General features: G+C 40.2%; 1 protein-coding gene across 1 annotated transcript; it reads left to right on the top strand.

Moving 5' to 3' along the window:
- Positions 1–706: 706 nt before the first annotated feature.
- On the top strand, positions 707–2,027 carry LOC149176079 (uncharacterized). Its single transcript, XM_089423023.1, has one exon. It carries the CDS (start codon positions 793–795, stop codon positions 1,240–1,242), a length of 450 nt encoding a protein of 149 aa, XP_089279149.1. The 5' UTR covers positions 707–792; the 3' UTR covers positions 1,243–2,027.
- Positions 2,028–24,810: the final 22,783 nt, after the last annotated feature.

Below are 24,810 nucleotides of genomic sequence, written 5' to 3' on the forward strand. Positions count from 1 at the left end.
CCAGCTTGCTGCCTTGTTTTGCCCGGAGTCCCAAACACTGCAATAACGACTTTACCCTTGTACAACCATGCCCTTTTCCCTTCATTTCTTGCTGTTCTAATTTTCTCCACTTCATCCCTTCTCTCCTCTTGTTGTTTTTTGGTTAGATCTTCAGCGAGGAAGAAGTGTGAGCCTTTCAAGAGTTTATTTTTGCCCAAAAGCTGGTGTTTGTCTTGTACGCTTGCCATGGTGAATTTTATGGGTCGAGGTCTCTCTTCACATATCCTCCCAACCCTTCTTGCTTGACAAATTTGCCATTTCCAATGTAGTTTGTTTTTCAGAAAATCTCTTGTCAAATTGAGAGTACTTTCATTCTTCCCATAATATTTTATTCCCCTAATAATAAAGTTTGTTTTCCTGTCCCGTCTTTCTTTGTATTATATTTCCTGTGCTCTACGAGCACTTGCATTTTCTTCTTCCTCTATCCTTATGTAACCATTAGCGTCTTGAGCTCTAGCTTTGATTTATTTTGGACTATCTTTCCCAATGTTTCTTTTTGCCTTCTTTTTGGAAATATATATTTGGTGAGATACTTGTACCTCTTCCTGAATTTATTTAGAAATTATCACATCCTTATTTAATAATAATAATAACAACTTTTCGATAGGGAAGTTTCTAAAGGTTTTAATTAAAAGATTTGATTGGGAGAGTACAATTTCAAACCAAACTATTTAATTGCAACGTCCCTCATCTTCATCGTTCTCATCCTCTGGATGCGGTTTGATAATAGATTTGGGGTTTAGGGTTTTAGTCATGGCGAAGAATGCGTTGCGCCCCTCCTTACCAGTATCCCCTGTTTCTGCTTCTGATTCAGCTCCTGCTTCTACTTCCACTACTAAAAAAAGCAAGAAGCCCGACCCAGCGGAGCTGTTAGCTCTGTACGAGGCTAAGGGTTTGAACCCCACCGAGGCATCCCACCAGGCCATCAAGGACTTGCAGAACGTCATCTCAAATCTTTTGTATAGCCGCGCACGCTCCTCGGAACGAGACCAATCCTCTCAGCAGGGCATCTCTTCAAAGATCGACTATATCAGCACCCGTCTCTCCTTGCTGGAAATGAAGGTCGATACTAAGCCCGACATAGCCCAGACCTTGGTTCTCGGAGTTTCAGCCAGTGCGCTTGTACAGGCCACGCCTCACTTTTTTAGGGCTGCCTGCAACATATGGTCCGGCTTTCGAAACTCCATGAAGGGAAATCCATAGCGCCGTGATTCTCGATTGAGGGTTAGTTCGCTACTCTAACCTGATGATTTTTTAATCAATTTTTTGCAGAGCTTATTTTCAGGGTCATGTCTTGTTTCATTACTTCTCAGTGTTTTAGGTCTGTTAAATATAGTTATATGGAATGCATATTCCATTTACATTTGGATTACCATGCCACAAAATTAATTTGTTCCGAAGGAATGACAGGCAGAGTAGCTTTGTGTGTTTTGAAAAGAGCTTTCCATGGGCTCACATCACTTGTAAAACATTAATCACTTCCACACATATGCTACCCAACTTTTAACGACATTGCTGGATTTAGCTGGTTTGAGGAATTTGGACTTCCTTAATCGTGGCTTCAGAAGGCTATTATGATGTCAAACATGAGCTATTTATTTCAATTTCTAATTTGAAGGTATCTATGTTGGAAACTGGAGGAGTAGAAAAAAAATGTGCCACTTGCTCAGCTCAGGGAGCAGAAGTGTTTATGTGGGAATGAAAGAAAAGCCCTAATTTTGGTTAACCCGGGGAAGGGGTGAGTTCTTGTTGACTTCCTTGTGCTTTACTCTGCCTTGGCATATTCAGAAAACTCTACTGATATTATTTGCAATGTAAATAAATCCTATAAAGGAAATAATAATTGCTCGAAAGTGTGAGGAGTATCGACCACCCAACTGTCTATTAATGGGAATTGCTGAGCATTAAGTTCAGTACTCACCCAGGGTCATGCTGGGGAGTCATGCCAGTTATACTCACTACCATTTAATCTCGGATTTGATATGTCATATTTTGGATGGGTTGGCTATCTCTGCGGATGACAGAATCTTGAGTTTCACAACGTTCAATGCACTCGACTTATTACATAGCTTGATGGTACTGGGTTAGACACAACATAAATTAGGTCATAGATCATCCCACCTTATCCAGATAGTAGAATGTACTTAAACTTTTTCATTCCAAACAGATGGATATATATTTCTTAATAAATTAGTTTTTCTGTTACTGGCTTTTGCAAGTATATCTATATAACTGGCTATGTGTTATGAGCAATTTTGAGCTTTGGGATAGAGAAACATTATCCCATATTTTCTTAACAGATTTGAGTTTTGGGATAGAGAAACATTATCCCATATTTTCTTAACAGCTGAGAGTTAGAGTAATTATCTAAAAGTTTGAGAGGTCAAGATTTGGGGGAGGAAACCAAATCTTTATGGGAATTAGAGGTATTGGATTCTGTAAATTTTCCTTTTTGGATGGGTTTTATTTTCAGCAACCATCATCAGGATGAGTTTTATTTTCAGCAACCATCATCAAGGAGGAAAGTTTGTTTGATATTTATGTTTTTGTGGATTTATTTTTATTTAATACCTTTTCAACATTTTTGGATCAACAATATTCTTTCTTTTTCTTTGGATGGCTGATTGGCATATTTTTAATCCACACATTTAGATAAAGTTACTTGTATACTTTTTAGCTTTTTAGTTAAGGTTAATGAGCTTTGTTTGTTTGGGGTAGTTCAATTGGCAATGGCAGTGGAAATGAAGTCTTACCGTCTAACCCAATCGGAAGTCTTAGTTTCAAAAATCTTGTCCTATCCTCGATCGGGGTGAGAAGTTGAACATGATAAAGATGTAGTCTTACCAAACTTACAAATAATGCCCTAGTCATTGGTGGAATCAATATAATAAAAAATGGAATTTTCAGATTTGGAATCCATTTTTTTCATGAAAGATCATTTTTTCTGATAAATTTTGATTTATATTAATTTTAACAGATATTTTGATAATATTAAAAGAATTAGTTTAATTTATCTGAAATCGGTCATGCAGGGACTAATTTAATTTCAACACATATTTTGATAATATTAAAAAAATTATTTTAATCTATCTTAAATATATTATACAGGGATTACTTGAATACTAAAATCTATAGAAATGTATATATTCTATATTTTTCTTATATTTTTAATCATTAAATCTATTTAATTAAAAAATAATATATAACAAACAAATTAAAAACAAAAAATTGAAAAAAATACCTACTCTTGTAAAAAAAATGTTTTTTTTTTTAAATGGGATCGGTTACTTGTGTATTATAAAAATTTCAAAAGGCAGAGCCTGTTACATATTGAAGGGGAAGCTGAGAAGGGAGGATCCAAAATGGGTGCGCAGACCCTTGATCCTTGATGGTGGACTTCAGAAAAACAATTTGAAAAAGATAACGGCTATATTGCCATACAAACAAGCCTGCTAATAAACAAAATTTACAAGACATTAAACAGATTACTGTTGCTGGTTGACAGAATCATCAAGCTGAGGTTCTTTTTTTGCATTACTTTTGTCGAGGTCTCCGCTTGCATGCTCTGGGTTATTGAACTGATATGAGCAATTGCTTCTTCCATGTGGTTGCACTTCTCCTTGAGACTTTCAATCTCTGCTTTTTGCTTCTCCAGTTTTTTCCTTTTGGAATTTCTATCCGCATGGAATTCCTCCTTGAGTTCGTTAAAGAGGTTAACAAATCTTGCTATCATAAAGCAGTGGGCTTTGCATAAGGTACATTCGCTGTTTATAATAACGCGCTCCAGAGGATTTACTGCCGGGTCACGATTTTCTGGGATTTCGGCCATTTCTGAGACTCGGATGGAGAGAGCTTTAGAAGCTATTAACGAAGAGAAAGAACAGGTGGAGCAAAAGGAAAGGGGAAGGGATGAAGGGGAGAAGGGGGCGCAGATCGGGAAGAGAACTGAAACTGCGTTGAGGGAGGCTGTGGAATGAAAGATGAGCTGCGGGACAGGTGAAATCGGAGTACTGAAGGGAGCTGAAGGAAGATGGCGCTGAAACAAGGAAACAGAGCAGTTAGCTGGAAAAATTAACAGAACGATACAATTGCAAAAATTACCCCTGAGATCGATTGAGAGCGGCCTTCCGACTAAGCTGAACGAAATGCGGCCTCTGATACTGTCCAAAGACTGATTAAGGGGGGGCGATCCTTTGCTCTTATGCAAATGAGGGATTGGAATTCTGAGATGCGTTGAGAGGGGAGAACTTTGATTCTTATAATGCTGAGTGAGAGGCTGAACCAGCTGTTCTGCCGAGAGATACTCTGGGATTTGGCTGATCTTAAGGTCAGACTTTAAATTTTTTTTGCAGTCGATGAGGATTATGAAGCGACAGAGGCCTACCTTCTGCTCGGAGGTGTCACCGGAGAACTGAGGATCCTTGGTCCCGTACCTGTTCGAATTGACAAACGAGATACCGTTTGCGTTATTCAAGGTGATGGGAAGCACGGTGTAAGAGAGAATGTGGGCTGGAGGTAGCTTAACAAGCTTAGAATAGCGAGCAGGAGGGATGTTATGATTGCTGGGATGACTGAATTTCAGAGATTTAGGATAGTGATGGAACCAGCTACGGGATCGACTTGTCATAGGTGTTATCATTTTCTCTGGCTTGTCCAATAGGCCTGTTGGATGCCCTTGTGGCAAATGAGTCAGCTTCAAAGTTGTTTTCCCTTAGAACGTGCTTGTATGTTACATCCCCCAAATGCCTGATGTTGTCCATAATTCTTGATTTTAGATTGTTGAGGGCCGCTTTTTTGAAATCTCCCCCTGAAGCCATAGCTGCTATGACGATAGTTGAGTCTCCCAGGATGATTGAATTCTGGATTCTCAACCGTTTCAGAATGGTAGTGCCTAGGAGGAGGCTGTAGGCCTCGGCCATGTTGTTTGAAATTTGTCCCAGACCCCATTCGTAGGTTAGAAGAACTTTGCCATGCCGATCCTTTATAATTCCCCCTGCCCCGGCTTTCCCCGGATTGTTTTTAGAGGCCCCATAAAAATGTAGAGTGGTTCGATTTTGATCAAGGATCCATTGTCTTATTTCTTCCTTGGTGCCTCTGAGCTTCCAGTTATTACCTCTCTTGTCTGCTATGGGATGGGTTTGCTTGTACTTGGCATAACTGAGACAGAATTTGTTGAACCAGTGCTTCTCATCTTTGTGCCAACTGGATCTATCTGGGAGGAAAACAGTGTTGGCACTTATTGTTTCGGATATGAGCGCCATTGTTTTTTCCAAAATGCTAGCTGGATTTGGCTTCTGGTTGTTGAAGATATAGTTGTTTCGGGAGAGCCAGATTTACCAGCAGAGAGTTGCTGGGATGCATTTCCACAGGCGGATGATGGAGCTCTTGGATTTCTTGGGGAATGGATAGCATTTCTCCCAATTTTTTTGTAAAGAGGGAAGCTGGTCAAAGGTCTCTCTAATTTTCAGAGGAGTGATGAGCTGAGTCCAACAACTTTGAGCAAAGGGGTAGTCAAAGAAGAGGTGATGACTGCTTTCTTCCTCAGCACGACAGTGGCAACAGATTGAGGGGCCAAGTATCCCTTTTTTCCTGAGATTCTCGGCTGTGAGTATCTTGCCCTTGAGGAGTGTCCAGTTGAAGAATTTGATCTTTGGCAGACACTTTGATTTCCACACTGCTGCATATAGGTTCCATTTGCCTGTTGTAGGATTTGCCTGAAGAAGTTTATATCCCTCTTTAATAGTAAAGTTTCCTCTACTGGGGTCCCAAATATACCTGTTGTCGATCACTTTGTTTGTGGGCAGAACCTGAGAGAGAGGTTTTAATATCGGTCCACAGGTCCTTGAGAGCATTTGGGATAGGGAGGTCCTTCCAATCATGCCAACTGTTGTGATCCCATATGGAAATATCAAATAGAGAGGTCAGATTTTTTGCGTCCATCCAGGTTTGCAGGGGTCTGGAGTTCTGAATAAGGTTTCTTAGATTTGCTCCCATGATTCTATCAGACCAAAGATTTGTTTCCTTACCACTGCCAGGCACTTTTGAAATGTGGTTTTTGAATTGAGGGAGAACTTTTTTGATGAGCTTCCAAACAGGAGTGCATGATTTCTCAGTGATTGTTTCAGAGAGAATATTAGAGTTCGGACCATTGAGGTACTTTCTTTTCATAGCTTCCACCCACCAGGAACCTTTTCCTATTAGCATTCTCCAGATCAGTTTGAAACCCATGGTTCTGTTGGAGAGGCTCGGGATTTTAATGGCTAGGCCTCCATTTTTGAAAGGGAGAATAACTTGGTCCCATCTGACAAGGCTGAGTTTTTTTTAGTCTTGCTTTCCTCCCTGCCAGAGGAAGCTTCTCATAATTAGTTCAATGTGCTTATGGGTACTGGCGAGGGCTAAGGTTACTACATATTGGTAGATGGGAAGAGCGGAGAGAATGGCCTTGATGAGGGTAGTTCTGCCAGCCAAATTTAGCCAAGATAGCCCCCAGCTTTGAAGGAGTCCCCTAATTTTTTCTATGTGCTTTACCCAAATTTCGGACTTGACTGTGTCTTTTGCTAAGGGCAGGCCCAAATAGGAAAAGTGGCTCCAGTTCCTTTGCACTGGAATGTCCAAGATCAAGGAAATTCTTTGCATGATTTGGAGAGAGGTGTTCCAAGTGTATATCTTACATTTTTTATTGTTTAGGTTTCCCCCTAAAGCTGCTAGGAAGGCATCCAAAATTTTCTTGAATCTTTTTGCCATCAGACTTGAGGCTCCCCCGATTAGTAAGGTGTCATCCGCAAAAAGCGAATGATTGATTTCTTTAATCCCTCTTTCTATACTGATCCCGGTGATCTCCTTTTGCTTGTGAAGTTTCTCTAGGTGGATGCTCAAGGTTTCTGCCATTATGATGTATAAAAAAGGGGAGAGAGGGCAGCCTTGCCTCAGTCCCCTAGTGCTTTTGAAATAGCTGCTCGGTCTACCATTGACCAGGGGAGCAGTCCAGGGGTTAGAGATGCATTCCATAATAATGCTTATGAATTTGTTGGAGATCCTGAATTTTCTAAGGACTTCTGTCAGGAAGTGATGGTCCACCCTGTCAAATGCATTTGCCATGTCTAATTTGATGATCATACCTCTTTCTTTCTTGTTGATACTGCTGTGTATTGCCTCTTGAATCAAAATGACGTTATCCGTGATTTGTCTATGAGGTACAAATCCCCCTTGATTCTCAGAAATGAGGGTAGGGAGGAGCCTTTTAAGCCTGTTGGCTAGAATTTTAGTGACTATCTTGTAAGAGACATTGCATAGGGAGATGGGCCTCAACCGATCGAAGGAGAGGGGATTAATGTCCTTGGGAATCAGGGTGAGGTGTGAGGATTTAGTATTTTCCCCCATCTTGCAGTTTTTGAAAACATTTTTTACCATCCTTACATAGTCTTTTTTTATTGTGTCCCAGTGATTTCTGAAGAAGGCGACAGTGAAACCGTCTGGGCCCGGGGCCTTGTCTGGTTGCATGCTGAAGGTTGCCATCCTGATTTCCTCCTCTGAAACGTCCTTGTCTAATTCGTTGTTTTGCATATTTGAAATTTTGCCCTCAATTGGTCTGAGGAATTCCGTGCTGTCCGAAGACTGGGGGAGTGCTGTTAATAAAGATTGGAAATGCCTGAGTGCTGCCTCTTTGATTGCTTCTTGCTCGTTGATCTCTTTCCCTTCTACCACTATTTTGTCGATTTGGTTACCAGCACGTCTGAGCTCTACGTTGTTGTGGAAGAAGGAGGTGTTTTCATTGTTTTACAAAATGGTCGAATCGACTTCGACTCGGCCGAGTCGAACTGAGTCGATGGCATGGGCAATGAAACGGTGAGCTACCCGGTTCGGTTGACCGAGTCACATATGACTCGGCCGAGTCATATGTGACTCGGTCAACCTGGCCGGGTCCGTTATGACTCGGCTGAGTCAATGTAGGGACGGCTGGGCAGCGTAACAGTTAAAAAAATTTCACTTTTTTTGTAATTTTTTACAAAGTTAAATGCAGTTTATGGATTCTAAAGGGTAATAGTAATTTGTTAAATGCTTTTGGGGTCCATTTCCCCCCCCAAACCCTATTTAAGACAGCCAAATGCTCTCATTCACTCACAGCAGTCTTATGCATTTGAGTGAGAGTCTTCTTTGAGAATTAGTGAGCAGTTCTTGAGCTTGTTTTGGAGCAGCAGTGAGGAGTCTTGGAGGAGCATTGTAGCTGGAGTGAGGAGCTTCTTGGGCAGCCATTTGGAGCAGCATTGAGGAGCTGATTCTTGGAGCAAGCTGAGGAGGCAGTTTGTGCCTGGAGGCATTTTTTTCCACCTCTATAAATCTGTTTTTGCTTAGTAAATTTTAGGTGCATATCAAGAAAGCTTAGAGAGTGTTTTTTGTCAAATAAATGAACATTGAATCAATTTTTTTTTTTTTTTTTTTTCATTTTCAGATTGTTTTCCTAGTCAAAAAATGGCACCTAGAGCAAAAGATCCTACTTGGGCATATGTTGAAATGGTTGATAGTCAGATGCATTGCAAATTTTGCCATAGGAAAATTAAGGAAGGTCCTGGGGGCATTAATAGGCTGAAACAACACTTGGCAGGGATTAGAGGCCAAATTACCGCATGTACCTCTGATGAAATTGGGGAGATTAGAAAGAATTTGTTGGCCAGCTTTGAGAAATTTAAAGCAGATAAGGCTAGGCAAAAAGAGATACAGGCTGAAATTGGGAGGAAGAGGGAGATACAAAAAATGATGGCTACCAACCCCCACTATGATTTTGAGGGTTCTTCCTCTATCCCTCAAACTGAGGTATCCAATCCTTTCCATTATGTTCCTCCCTCTTTTGGTTCTGTTCAAGATAAGGGAAAGGGTAGAATGAATTTGACAAAGGGTGATGTGACTATCAAAAGTTATTTCACTCCCTCCTCTCCATCAGATGCACATGGTCCTGAAGTTAGTAAAGGTCAAATTCAGCCCACTTTAGATGACCATTGGAAGAAAGAAGTGAGGGAGACTGCTTGTGACTACATAGCTAGATGGTGGTATGATGCTGATATCCCCATTAATGCTGCTCGTTCACCATATTATGAGCCTATGTTTGATGCCATACATGCTTGCTGGAAAAGGCTTCAAAGGCCCTACTATGCAAGAGCTAAGGGGGTTTCGTTTGCAGAAAGAAATTCAATCCATTAATGAGTATTTGCAAGAGTTCAGGGACTCATGGGCAAGAAAAGGGTGTACCATCATGTCAGATGGATGGACTGATCAAAGAAACCGTACCATCATAAACTTTCTTGTCTTCTGCCCACAAGGAACCATGTTTTTAAAATCAGTTGATGCATCTGATAAGGTAAAAGATGGCCACTTGTTGTTTCAGCTATTGGATGAGGTTATTGAGGAAGTGGGGGTGGCTAATGTTGTTCAAATCATCACAGACAATGCCTCTAACTATGTTCTTGCTGGTAAACTGTTAGAGGAAAAACACAAGACCATCTTTTGGACCCCATGCGCTACACATTGCATAGACCTCATGCTTGAGGATATTGGAAAATTAGATTGGGTCAGAAACACTGTAGATAATGCCAAAAGCATAAAAAAATTTATCTACAATCATACACTGGTTTTGAGTCTCATGAGGAAACACACTGGAGGCAAGGATATTATTAGGCCTGCCATCACTAGATTTGCTACACATTTTTTGACATTGCAATCTATGCTTTCCCAACATAGAAACTTGCAAAAGATGTTTTCCAGTGATGAATGGAATCAAAGCAATTGGTCTAACAAACCAGAAGGAAAAGAATTGAAAAGGAAAGTCCATGAAGAAACTTTTTGGAGAAAGGCAGCAGAGATTGTGAAGCTTGCTGAGCCACTGGTTAAGGTGTTGCGGTTGGTGGATGGGGAAAGGTTGGCTATGGGCTTCATTTATGAGGCTATGGATCAAGCAAAGGAGAAAATAAAGACAGCATACAAGGATAGAGATGGCAAAGTATGGGCCCATTTGGGCAATCATTGATGAAATATGGAACAATCAACTCCATCGCCCTATACATGCAGCTGGGTATTTTTTGAACCCACGGTATCATTATAAAGCTAAGGAGTCAGGAGCTTTGAGGGGAGAGGTCAGAGATGGACTGGTTGATTGCATTGAACGCATGATCCCATCGGAGTCTGATCAGCTGGAGATACATCAACAGGTCACATCCTTCAGCAATGCAACAGGTACCTTTGGGAAGAACCTAGCAAAGATTGCAAGAGAAGCAGATGAGCCAGGTAAACAAAAAATTTCAATTTTCAATTTCTTAATGGTTTTACAGTTTTACTTTTTTTATTAAAGTTTGTTAAATCATTTATAATTTGAAAGTTAGATATAATTTGTAATTTTGTTGAGCTTCAGCCTTCATCTAACTCATAATTCATTACACTTCTATGTTTTTTGCAGCACAATGGTGGGAGGCCTTTGGTGGCCAGTGCCCTCAATTGCAAAGGTTTGCAATTCGTATTTTGAGTCAAACTTGCAGTGCATCTGGGTGTGAGCGCAATTGGTCTGTCTTTGAGAGGATTCACACAAAGAAGAGAAACCGTTTGGATCAAAAATGGTTGAATGATCTAGTTTTTGTCCAATACAACCTTCGGCTCAGACGAAACCAATTGCTGAACAAAAGACCTGATTCAGATCCTATTGTGTTGCAAGACATTGATCCAACATCAGATTGGGTAGTGGAGAGTCGTCCACCAGTTTGATCCTGATGAGGATCTTGATGAACTTGAAGTTGAACATCCACTTCAACCTGTTCAGTTGAATGCAGATCCCAATCCACCAGCCTCAGTCTCACAGCCAGCAAGGAGTAGGACTCCAGTTGTAGGTGCTTCCTCTGCTCAGCCACGACAGAAGCACAACTGCATATCTACTCTATCTCAGCTTGCACCTGCTGCACAGCCTGCTATTGTACTGGAACCACTTCTACAGTTGCAGTTGGAGACGATGATGATGAGGAGGAGCCATGGGGCCCCTTGTCTGACTCTGATGATGATGATCCAGAGATTGGTCGAGATGATCTTGGCTCCTCTGGCAATAGCTACTAGCCAGTAGTACTAGTATTGGAGTCTGGTCACCATCATAGTTTACTTTTGTTGTAGAGGCCATTTCTAGCCTCCTTGGTTATTTGTATTTTGTTTTGAGTCTTTGATCATGTATGACAGACTACAGTTGACTATGTATTGCCATTGGGTACCATTTTGATATAATGGATTGGTTCATGAGACTACTTTGATCATATGTTGTCTTCCATCTATATTATAATGCTGTGTGTTTGGAAACATGAATGAAAATCTTTAAAATTATGTTTAAAATATTTAAAATTATGTTTTTTTATAAAATAAATAAATATTTAATGTATTTTTTACAACGACCGAGTCATTGAAATCGAGCCGGCCGAGTCATTTCCGTTTCAGAGTCGGAGTCGGAGTCGATCCTCGGCCGAGTCGGAGTCGGAGTCGATCCTCGGCCGAGTCGGAGTCGGAGTCGATCCTCGGCCGAGTCGGAGTCGGAGTTGGAGTCTTAAAACATTGGGTGTTTTTGTCTCTAGCCTTTAGCCATAAACACCTTGATTTCTGCCTTTGTTCTTCCTCCTCCACTCTGTTTTGTCTATAAAGTTCCCTGTACATTTCATTTTCTTGTATTTGGTCCTCCTTTGTGTATTGTGTATTCTCTTTTTCCTGGTTCCACTGCTCCAACTGCTTGTGAAGATTTTTTTATTTTTATTTTCCATAGCTGCGTTTTCTCTTGCCCACTTCTTTATGGCTATTCTTAGAGACTCTAGCTTGGTTTCCCAGATGTAATGAGGTGAGCCAATGACTTCCTTAGCCCATTGAACTTGAATGAGGTTGCGGAAGTCTTCTTTAGCATCCCAGATTTTGTTGTATTTAAAGGGGAGGGGCCCCAGATTTCTTCCCTTGTCAGCATCATGACCACTGATTTATGGTCTGAGGCCGAGGCTTGAATAATTTTAGATTTGATAGAGGAAAAGCCTGCAACAATTCTTTCATGAACAAGGATTGTGTCTAATCTCTCCTTGATGTTGTGGATGCCGATTCTTTTGTTGCTCCACGTAAATTTCTCGTTGTAAGGAGGAATGTCTATCAGATTCTGGTTCTGGATTATTGATTCCAACGAATCTCTTGAAGGGTCTGCGTGGAAGTTCCCACCTAGTTTTTCCTCGGCATTTCTTATTAGATTTAGATCTCCTCCCAGTAAAATGTTCCTGTCTTGAGCGGACTGTAAATCTGTGGTTAAAGAGTCCCAACGGAGAGCTTTATCCCTGTAGTGATTCAGAGCATAGATGTTATATATAGTGTAGATTTCTTTTGAAGTTTTGTTTTTGAGATCTGATCTTACCCACCAATTACAAGAGTTTAGATTGATGGGGTCCCATTTGTTCTTATTCCATAGAGTTCCTATACCTCCTGATGCACCTGCTGCTCCTATTGATGTACCTGAGAAGTTTTTGTATCTTTTGATATGCTTTTGGAAATCGTGCTCAGAAATTTTGGTCTCCTGGATGAGGAGAAGGTCTGGTTGCTCCTTATTAATTATATCCCGGACTGCGTTTGCTTTTAAGGAGGAGCCCAACCCCCTGCAATTCCAAGAGACCACTATCATCATTTTCCAATTTTTAGTTGGTGCATGCTCCTCTCCTTTAGTTTTTCTCCACTTCTTTTTTGTTTATCTAGATATGTGTCCATGGGTTGCTGGGTTCCGGTGGCCATTTCTTTCGCTGCTGTTTCATCTCTGATTTCTTTGTTTGACTTCCTGCCTGCTTTTCTCGGAGGGTCAGAGGAGAGGCCCGCTTCTTTCAATTTATTTCGAGTGAGTATTCGCTCAATGGTTGGGGGGGGTGAGGGCGGGGGTTTCGAGGGGGAGGGGATGACTGCGAGGGCAGTGTCTCGGGGGGGGGGGGGGGGATATGGGATCTTCAACTGATAGGGATTCAAAGGGGTTAGAGGAAGAGGGGAAGGGGGGTATTGAACTGGAGGGGGGAGGAGGAGGAGGGGAGGGGATTTCCGTAGGGGCTTGAAGCTTGGTCCTTGGGAGGGGGTGGATTTTATCTTTTTAACTTGTTCCCAAGGACCTTCAGAGGTTTCTGCATTACCATTAGACTCATTTAATTTTGACTTGCTACATCTATTTGTGAAGTGTCCATATTCATGACATACCTTGCATTTGAAGGGCAACTGCTCGTAGTCTAGTTGTTGGATGTGTGTCCATTGATCTACCTTGATCTTGATGGCTTCTGGCAGGCCTTTCCCAAGGTCGACTTCGACGCATATCCTTGCACACGCATGCATGTTCTCCTTTGGCTCAGATCTATCAATGTATTTGCTGACTGCGTTCCCAATAGCCTTTACAGATTCATCTCCCTAGCAGTGAACCCAAACCGGGACTGCGTTTGGGATGTCCATTTCCGGATCGAAGTCTGGAGACCATCTGTTCAGATAGAGGCCTCCTGAGTCCATGAAATAAGGGTCATTTCTGAAGATGAGGTTCCTATCCTCTTTTGATTCGAATAGGAAGGTGTAGAAGCCCCTTCCACAGAATCTGATAGCTATTTTTCCTTGTATCATCGCGTTCCAGTTGCGTTCTACCCATTTTTGGACTGATCTGGGTGAGGGCCAAAGGCCAGTGAACTGGCCAACAAGGCCTCTTTCAGCTATAAGGCGATAGCTGCCTTCCTCGGGAGGGTAGGAGGGAGAGAAACTTCAGGGATTTCATCCAATTTTTTGACGAACTTTGTCGCAGATGGACAGATTCTTGTTGAAGCATTCTCAGGGATAAGAGATGCAAACAGTTTTTCATAGTCTTCCAGATCTGGTGGGGGGGGATCAGACCCAGCCATTAAGGCGTTGAGAAGCCAGAGTGCAGGCGCTTCAGATAAAGAAACGAGACAGGAGGGGAGGACCCCAGCGCTGGGGCCGGGCAGGAGGCCCGAGGGACGGAGGAAGTCTGAAAGGGGCCGAGGGGGGCGCAGATAGCAGCAGGCCTGCCAGGCGGGGGCCTGGAGCAGGGCCAAACGGCGGGCGCGGGAAGTTTTGATTCAAATCGCCATTGCAGTCTTCAGAGCTCGCCGCCGTTTTCGTAACCTATCACCACTTGTCTCCTTGTAAAAAAAATGTTATATATAAATAATTTTAATCAATAAATACAAATTTATTGAAATAAATAAATCCACATAATGTTTACATTTATGATCACAAAATATGATTGAGGTTGTATTTGTGTTTACATCTATGTAGTATAATATTAAATGTGGCAAAGCAAAAAACATAAAGCAAGTAGTAGATATTATATATATATTTATTTAAGTAAATAATTTTTTATTAATTAAAAATAATTATATATATAATTAAGATTTCTAAAAAAAATCCATGAATATGATTTTTTTGAGACTGTCATGCTGTTTAATATATATATATTATATATATATATTTGTAAATATTTATTTTATTAATTAAAAATAATTATATATGGTTAGGATTTTTGAAAAAAAAAATAAATATTAGTAGTTTTTTTTTATATTTTCATGTTGCTTACAAATTATATATATATAAAATTTTTTTTGGTAAATAACGTTTTTTATTAATTAAAAATAATTATATATATAATTAAGATTTCTAAAAAAAATCCATGAATATGATTTTTTTGAGACTGTCATGCTGTTTAATATATATATATATATATATATGTAAATATTTATTTTATTAATTAAAAATAATTATATATGGTTAGGATTTTTGAAAAAAAAAAAAAAATATTAGTAGTTTTTTTTGATATTTTCATGTTGCTTACAAATTATATATATATAAAACTTTTTTTGGTAAATAAGTTTTTTTATTAATTAAAAATAATTATATATAGTTAGGATTTTTGAAAAAATAAATAAATATTAGGAGTGTTTTTTTGAGATTGCCATGTTGTTTTTGAAAAAAATATTTGTTGTTTTTTGAGACTAGTAAGTGGTTTGCTAATAAAAAACAACGAAAAATTAACTACAATCATGATTACATAGAAAACTTTTTAAAGATTCAAGATTTCAAGGAGGGAAATGCCTTTTACATTGACATGATTTTCTTTGAGTTGATAGATTGTTCATTGGATTCTTGGATCAATGCCTTATTGCTCGTGGCCTCACTTTTTGGATTCTTTGTCTTGTGTGAAGACCACTTTGAAATCATTCATGTGAACCCTAAAACTAGATTGTGAAGAATTCAAGCTTAGTTGGTCTTTTTCCTTGCTTCAAGGATAAACATTGTACAAAATCTTAGCTTGATGAGTTGGTAAGTTTTTCATATATTTTTCATGCCATTCTTCTACAAAGGGAAGTTGATCATGGATAATCCAGATCATGTTTCTTTTGGTAGGGCTTTTGCTTCAACTTCTTTTGATAGGGAGCTAGCCATTTTCTGTGGTAATGGATTTTATTGGTGCTATTTAAGAGACTTTTGCATGGGTTTTGTAGGATTTAGTGGGGGTTTATGGGATTTTCCTTCTGTTGATTGCATGCTTGATTCACCGTTGTCTTACTCTGGAGACACCTTTAGAGAGGAGAGAGGCTTGAACCTATTCCTAAATGTAGGGATTTGGTAAGGATTGTGAGGTACCTTGATGACTCAATTTTCTTTTTCTTTATGAAATTTTCCCAAATCATTTTTGCTCTTTTTGAGAAGGGTGTTCTTTAGACAATTCCTTGGTATTCATTGGACAATCCCTAATAAGACACTCTTATCCATGCCAATGTTTGCATCTAAAACGAACATGCTCATAATCTAGGGATTGCTTCCAAGCACTATCCTAATAATAAATGTCTATGGAGGTTGGAAGAGGATGGAAGATATTCATATAAACGTAGGTCCAAGTATACGATGTGTACCTCCCTCTCTTAGTAGCCTTTGATATTTTGACAAAGTTATCGATAACCTCAAGGGTTTTCTCCTCCCAATACTCCTTGGTAAGAGAAGAATTGTACCCACATTAGGGTAGAAAGTAAGTCTTCTTTCTCTAGATTATATTGCTCATTCCAAAATTGCATGAAGAACTTTACATTGTTAAAAAATTACGACCCTCCAAAACCTCTTGATTTGTCTTCCAAATTAGAGAAAATCACTGTGAAGAATCTTTCTGCCCATTGTTTTAAGAAACGGCCGTTTCGAAACCGAAATGGCCTGGTTGATCCGAGTCAATAGCAAAAATGATGACCTGGCCCTTGAAACGGTTTAGTTGGCTGAGTCACCCATGACTCGGTCGAGTCATTGAATGAATCAGTCGAGTCATTCAATGACTCGGCCGAGTCATGGGTGACTCGGCCAACTCGGCCGTTTCCGTTATGACTCGGCCGAGTCACAAACAAACGGCCCAGGCACACGTAAACAACGTTTTATTATTTTTTTAATGGATTTTTTTGGTGTTTTTTGATTGGTTTGGATGTCAAGTAGTTATATGAATTTGCTAAATGATTTTTGGGGTCCATTTCCCCCCCAAACCCTATTTAACACACCCAAGTGCTCTCATTCACTCACAACAATCTTATGCATTTGAGTGAGAGTCTTCTTTGAGAGTTAGTGAGCAGTTCTTGAGCTTGTTTTGGAGCAGCAGTGAGGAGTCTTGGAGGAGCATTGTAGCTGGAGTGAGGAGCTTCTTGGGCAGCCATTTGGAGCAGCATTGAGGAGCTGATTCTTGGAGCAAGCTTGAGGAGGCAGTTTGTGCCTGGAGGTATTTTTTTTCACCTCTATAAATCTATTTTTGCTTAGTAAATTTTAGGTGCATATCTAGAAATCTTAGAGAGTGTTTTTTTTCAAATAAATGAACATTGAATCAAGGTTTTTTTTTTTTTTTTTTCCATTTTCAGATTGTTTGCTTTCATTTCTTAGTCAAAAAATGGCACCTAGAGCAAGAGATCCTGCTTGGGAGTATGTTGAAATGGTTGATAGTCAAATGCAATGCAAATTTTGCCATAGGAAAATTAAGGAAGGTCCTGGGGGCATTAATAGGTTGAAACAACACTTGGCAGGGATTAGAGGCCAAATTACCCCATGTACCTCACCAGAAATTGGGGAGATTAGGAAGAATTTGTTGGCCAACTTTGAGAAATTTAAAGAAGATAAGGCTAGGCAAAGAGACATACAGGCTGAAATTGGGAGGAAGAGGGAGATACAAAAAATGATGGCTGCCAACCCCCATTATGATTTTGAGGGTTCTTCCTCTATCCCTCAAACTGATACATCCAACCCTTTCCGATATGTTCCTCCCTCTTTTGGTTCTGTTCAAGATAAGGGAAAGGGTAGAATGAAAAAGGGTGATGTGACTATCAAAAGTTATTTCACTCCCTCCTCTCCATCAGATGCACATGGTCCTGAAGTTAGTAAAACTCAAATGCAGCCCACTTTAGATGACCATTGGAAGAAAGAATTGAGGGAGACTACTTGTGAGTACATAACTATATGGTGGTATGATGCTGATATCCCCTTTAATGCTGCTCGTTCACCATATTATGAGCCTATGTTTGATGCCATACATGCTGCTGGAAAAGGCTTCAAAGGCCCTACTATGCATGAGCTAAGGGGGTTTCGTTTGCAGAAAGAAATTCAATCCATTAATGAGTATTTGCAAGAGTTCAGGGACTCATGGGCAAGAACAGGGTGTACCATCATGTCAGATGGATGGACTGATCAAAGAAACCGTACCATCATAAACTTTCTTGTCTTCTGCCCATAGGGAACCATGTTTTTAAAATCAGTTGATGCATCTGATAAGGTAAAATATGGCCACTTGTTGTTTCAACTATTGGATTAGGTTGTTGAGGAGGTGGGGGTGGCTAATGTTGTTCAAATCATCACAGATAATGCCTCTAACTGTGTTCTTGCTAGTAAACTGTTAGAGGAAAAACACAAGACCATCTTTTGGACCCCATGCGCTGCACATTGCATAGACCTCATGCTTGAGAATATTGAAAAATTAGATTGGGTCAAAAACACTATAGATCATGCCAAAAGCATAACAAAATTTATCTACAATCATACATTGGTTTTGAGCCTCATGAGGAAACACACTCGGGGCAAGGATATTATTAGGCCTGCCATCACTAGATTTGCTACACATTTTTTGACATTGCAATCTATGCTTTCCCAACATAGAAACTTGCAATAGATGTTTTCCAGTGATGAATGGAATCAAAGCAATTGGTCTAACAAACCAGAAGGCAAAGAATTGAAAAGGAAAGTCCATGAAGAAACTTTTTGGAGAAAGGCAGCAAAGATTGTGAAGCTTGCTGAGCCACTAGTTAAGGTGTTGCGGTTGGTGGATGGGGAAAGGTTGGCTATGGGCTTCATTTATGAGGCTATGGATCAAGCAAAGGAGCAAATAAAGATGGTATACAAGGATAGAGTGGCAAAGTATGGACCCATTTGGGCAATCATTGATGAAAGATGGACAATCAACTCCATCGCCCTATACATGCAGTTGGGTATTTTTGAACCACGGTATCATTATAAAGCTAAGGAGTCAGGAGCTTTGAGGGGGGAGGTTATAGATGGACTGGTTGATTGCATTGAACGCATGATCCCATTGGAGTTGATCAGCTGGAGATACACCGACAAGCCAATATCTTCAGCAATGCAGCAGGTACCTTTGGGAAGAACCTAGCAAAGATTGCAAGAGAAGCAGATGAGACAGGTAAACAAAAATTTCAATCTTCAAATTCTTAATAGTTTTACTTTTTTTTTAAAAGTTTGTTAAATCGTTTATCATTTGAAAGTTAGATATAATTTGTAATTTTGTTGAGCTAACTCATTACACTCCTATGTTTTTTGCAGCACAATGGTGGGAGGCCTTTGGTGGCCATTGTCCTGAATTGCAAAGGTTTGCAATTCGTATTTTGAGTCAAACTTGCAGTGCATCTGGGTGTGAGCGCAATTGGTTTGTCTTTGAGAGGATTCACACAAAGAGGAGAAACCGTTTGGATCAAAAACGGTTAAATGATCTAGTTTATGTCCAATACAACCTTCGGCTTAGACGAAACCATTTGCTAAACAAAAGACCTGATTCAGATCCCATTGTGTTGGAAGACATTGATCCAACATCAGATTGGGTAGTGGAGAGTCGTCCAGCAGAGTTTGATCCTGATGAGGATCTTGATGTAGATTTAGATATGGAGACATCAGTTGAACTTGAACATGTTGTTCAACTTCAGCCTGTTCAGTTGAATGCAGATCCCAATCCACCAGCCTCAGTCTCACAGCCAGCAAGGACTCCAGTTGTAGGTGCTTCCTCTGCTCAGCCACGACAGAAGCGTAGTCGCATATCTACTCTATCTCAGCTTGCATCTGCTGCAGTTGCACAACCTGCTAGTGGTACCACTTCTACAGTTGCAGTTGGAGATGATGATGATGAGGAGCCATGGGGCCCCCTGTCTGACTCTGATGATGATGATCCAGAGATTGATCGACATGATCTTGGCTCCTCTGACAGTAGCTACTAGTCAGTAGTACTGTAGTACTAGTACTGGAGTCTGGTCACCGTCACAATTTACTTTTGTTGTAGAGGCCATTTCTAGCCTCCTTGGTTATGTGTTTTTTGTTTTGAGTCTTTGATCATGTATGACAGTTGACTATGTATTGCCATTGGGTACCATTTTGATATAATGGATTGGTTCATGAGCCTACTTTGATCATATGTTGTCTTCCATCTATATTATAATGCTGTGTGTTTGGAAACATGAATGAAAATCTTTAAAATTATGTTTAAAATCTTAAAATTATGTTTTTTTATAAAAAAGTAAATATTCAATGTATTTTTTACAACGACCGAGTCATTGAAATCGAGCCAACCGAGTCATTACCGTTTCGGAGTCGGAGTCGATCCTCGGCCGAGTCGGAGTCGGAGTCAGAGTCTTTAAACTATGTTTCTGCCCATGTATTCAATTCTGTTTGACCATGCAGGTTCCATTGTTTTAGATCCACCCAATTAAAGACTTTTTAGAAGGCCATACTCCAATGAATTTGCAGATCAAAGTGTGATCTTGTGTATATTGGATATATTCTTCAATCTTGCTAGATTTAACTTCATATTTTGGATCTTGCATCGCTTTTGGTAGACAATGCCCTGGATTTCTAGCTTGCCAATGGAGGTTTCGTTGTGGAACCAAAAACCCCATTTTTCCCACTTGCTCTATGAAAAAGGATGTCAAAGATGAGATTGAATAAAAATACCAATATATCCAAAAACATTATGAATTTTTGAAACAATCTAGCTAAAGGAGGGGATCAGAGCTTCCTCTTATAGGATCAAGATTGGACGACAATGTACAAGAAACCTTGACATTGCAAAGTGTAAAATGAGCCATCCATGCTTAGCTCTGAGATAAGGGGCTGTGCCCCTTCCTTTAGCCACATTATTTCAAGAGTTCACAACAATTTTGGATCTATTGGTATTCCCCTTCAATCTCCTCATCTTTAACATCCTTTTCATAGTAGAGCAGCTGGGCGAAGTGGGGTTTATGGTTTCATAGCAAAAACTCCACTGGGTGCATCTCGACAAGCTAGAATTCCAGGGTGTTGTCTGCTAAAAGTAGCGTAAGATCTAAAATATGAGGTTAAATATAGAAAGATTGGAAAAATTATCTAGTATATGCAGCATCACACTCTAATCTACAAATTCATTGGATTATGGCCCTTTGGAAAGTCTCTGATTGGGTGGATCTGAAATACATGGAACCTCCATGGTCAAATAGAATTGGAGCTAGGGGCAAAATGATTATTTAGTCATTTTCTCCTGCTTGTAAGATAGATTAAAGATTTTTGAAGGAGGGCTGTATTTTTTTAGAAATGCAAGGCTTTTCATGGGATTTTGGAAGGAGCAGTTTAATTTGGAGAAGGAAGACTTCCTTGCTTCCTCGGTGTGGGTACAACTCTTTTTTCTTCCTAAGGAATATTGGGAGGAGGAAACCCTTGAAAGCATTAGTAATACTATCGACAACTTTGTTAAAGTATCAGAGGCTACTAAGAGAGGGAGGTACACATCATATGCTCAGATTTGTGTTTTTATGAATATCTCTTAGTCTCTTCCACCCTCCATAGATATTTATTATCAAGTTAGTGTTTGGAAGAAGTCTATAGATTATGAACATGTCCCCTTTAGATGCAGACAATGTCATGAATACAAGCATCTTATTAGGGATTGTTTGATGAATACCAAGGAATCGCCTGAAAAACACCGTTCTCAAATAGAGCAAGATGATTTGGGAGAAATGCTCCAAAGTAGAAGAAATTTGAGTCCTCAAGGTACCTCAAATCTTGACTAGATCCATAGATTTGGAAATAGGTCTGAGTCTCTCTCCTTTCTGAAGGAGTCTCGAAAGCAAGATAACATTCAATCAAGTATGCAATTAATAGAAGGAAATCTCATAAACCCTTATTGAATCTTATAGAGCCCATGCAAAAGTCTCTTGAAGAGCGCCAGGAAAATCCATTACCACAGGGAATGGTCAGCTTCATATCGGAAGAAGCTGAAGCAAACACCCTACCATAAGATATGGATTTGGATGATCCACGATTGATTGACCTTCTAGAAGAATGACATGGAAAAGATTTGAAGGACATACCAACTCATCAGGTTAGGATTTTGTACAATGCTTATCTTTGAAGCAAGGAAAAAGACCAACTAGGTTTGAGTTCTTCACAGTTGAGCCTTGGGGTTCACATGAAGGATTTGAAGGTGGTCTCCAGGTAGGTCAAAGAAGCCAAAAAACGAGGTTGCAAGAGCAATACGACATTGATCTAAGAAGACAGTGAACAATTAGTCAATTAAGGGAAAATTATGCCAATGCTAGAGGCGTTTCCCCACTTGAAATCTTGAAACTTCAAGGAATTTTTTTTTATGTAGTCATGATTGCCATAGTTAGTTTATGATTGCCTATCACTGATAGGTAACTTGCTAGTCTTAAGAATCTCCTAGATTTTAGTTCTCTTTGGGAAATCCAAACTATATGCAACTCTTTTTGAGTAATGAAAAGATCCATTTACCTCATATATATATATATATATATATATATATTACATTAATTAATTTGCATCTTAATACTAATTTTTATATTTTTGAAGTTTTTGATATTAATGATGTTTTATATGTTGTTTTCATTTTATAATTATTATACATATAAAAATATTCACAATATATTAATCACAAGACCTTGAACAATATGAAAACTATGATTTAAATTTTCAGATAAATATTTAACTCACGTTTAAAATAAAATCCCTTTATAAATATTGTATAAATTATTATTAATTATTTATTTTAAATTATAATGTAATAATAATGATCTTGTAATAAAAAATAAATTAGACAAGAAGTTTCGATGTTATTAGTCCCTGCCATCTGGCAATGGCCAGGGACTATAGTAATCCAAAAGCGTTGCTATAGCATTAGTTTCAATCCGTTCAACTCTGTTATACGGTGATTAGACCAAAGTTTTCAAATGCGCTGTGTTTGCTATTGCCGGGATAACCAAAGTCTTCGAAGTTAATCTGGTTTGCCATCTTATTTGGCCTCTTCCCGAGGCGGAAGAGGCTGGAGCATAGCCTATTTTGCTTTACCCTGTTTATTATTACTGACCGTCAACGGTTTCATATTAATGTTGACATTAGTTTGAATTATTAGCACAATGGTTTGCAGGTTGGCTATTTGAGCATGTTAGCAGGTCTGAGCATATTGGCAGGTGTTGTGCAGCAGGTGTTGCAGGTGTCCATGCATGGCGGAGGTGTCATGTTTTGCTGGCCTCCCTTTCTTGTTTCCCCTTTCGGCTGGCGTGCCTTTGTTTCGTCCCCATTTCACAGCTTTGGGTAGGCAGGTAGGCTGGATCGAGGGTAATACTCTGGCGGGAGTGTTTAATTCGGCTAGTTTCTGGGCTTTCTGGAGTCCCATGCGGGGAGCACTCTGCGCTTTCGTCCCGAAACTCCCCTGTCTCTTAAACACCTTCTGACAGGCATACCCTCAATTCTTGCCTTACTTGTTGCAGATCAGCATAGTCGTGGATCTCCATCATGTGGATCTTCTGGTCGAGGCCATCTCCCCTAAAAAACAGCTCTCTGATACCCGATTCTTCTGTGGCTGCAAAGAGGTCCCGGCTGCTCTGACATGATCGGAAATTTCTACGAATTAGGGCCCTGGAGAGTCAGTGACAGCCCAGATCTCGGCTTGAATCAGAATCCTGCGCCTTGGAATCGTGTGTTTGGGCTACTGTTCTTGGACAATCCTATTGGAAGCGGCTTCAGCATTGCCCCTTCCAAAGAAGACATTCCTACGAACCAGGACGAGGTTGCCAAGGACTTGTATGCTGCCCTACAGGCGTTCTTCGACCTGAATCCCCCGTTTCGCAAACGCCCATTTTATGTAACGGGCGAGAGCTATGGAGGAAAGTATGTTCCTTCCCTGAGCTTGTACATGCTCAACCAGCTGGACAATAATGGGGTATTGCCATTGCGGCTGGATGGACTGACCATCGGCAATGGATTGGTCCACCCCGTCGTGCAGGTGCAATCTCACGCCTCTGTTGCATACGCCGTGGGGCTCATCAATGCTCAAGAAAAGCTCCACCTCGTAACTGTAATCAATGAGGCCACCTGGGGTCACATCTGAAAGTAACTGCATCGTAGGGCCTATTTCGGAAGTAGATGGCCACAAGAACGCCGGTGTCACGACTGGTGCAGCCAAATACGCAGAACTCTCCTTTGGGCGTGGGACATGGTAGTCGACTTTATATGAAGGATCTTGTAGCTCCTGCTGAGATATCTTCTTCCTTCTGGGTTTAAGCTTCTGTCTACCGAAGGATATCATATTGATCTCTGGTAAGTCATCCCCTTCCTTCAACTGCACACGAACCTTAGTCCCTGGAGGGGTGATAAGCTGAGACGGATCAAAGCTTGTGCCCATGACGGCTAGAAAGGAGAAAGAAAGGACCTTGATCAATCATAGTGGACCGTTGACACAGCGAGTACTGATGCTGCGGGTTTAGGGACTTAATCCTACAGGGGATGTAACTTAGCGGGCTGACAGTCAGGGAGGTTAGACTGTTAAACAGCCAACAGGGGATGTAGCTTTGCCGGTTAAACAGCAGGGCATGGAGCTTAGACAGCAGGGCATGGAGCTTAGACGGTCAAACAACTTAGAGGGTTAAACAGCCAAGAGTTTGAACATTTAAGCCAGCAACTAAGGTAGCAAAAGTAGCAATGGCCCCGACATCTGTTTGGAGAGCGCTGCCATCTGTTTGGGAAGCTAAGACATTTGTGCTAGTTAACCTGCGACGCTGATTTGGTCAAGGTTAACGTAAGTCAGGTCATTTGTACGTGTTAGCTGCTAATTATTCATTGTGTACACATTTCATTCTATTCAGCATTTTGCATGCAGCGTCCGCTACGTGTAACTTACTTTTGTTTACTTTTGTTGCTATATAATAAAGTTAGAAATGATTTCGTGGTTACCTCGCATCGACTTCAACTGTCCTCGAAACTTTACATCACATCGCTGTTGCAAATTCTCGGTAAGATGCCTGCATCTTCGATGTCATATCTTTTTTCTTTTCTGGCTGGAAAATGTAAGTGGTGGCAAATGCTGTGATCAGTATCTAGGTTTCTTACGGTTGAATGCAAGTCATTTTTTACATGACTTTATGAGCCTTGTCCATGTAATGTCCACAAGCAATGTGACCCTGTGGGTCGACA

This window comes from Pinus tabuliformis, chromosome 4_1 (assembly GCF_031772625.1).
Source record: "Pinus tabuliformis cultivar Carrire ecotype Pingquan chromosome 4_1, CPIR1, whole genome shotgun sequence".
Taxonomy (NCBI): Eukaryota; Viridiplantae; Streptophyta; class Pinopsida; order Pinales; family Pinaceae; genus Pinus; species Pinus tabuliformis.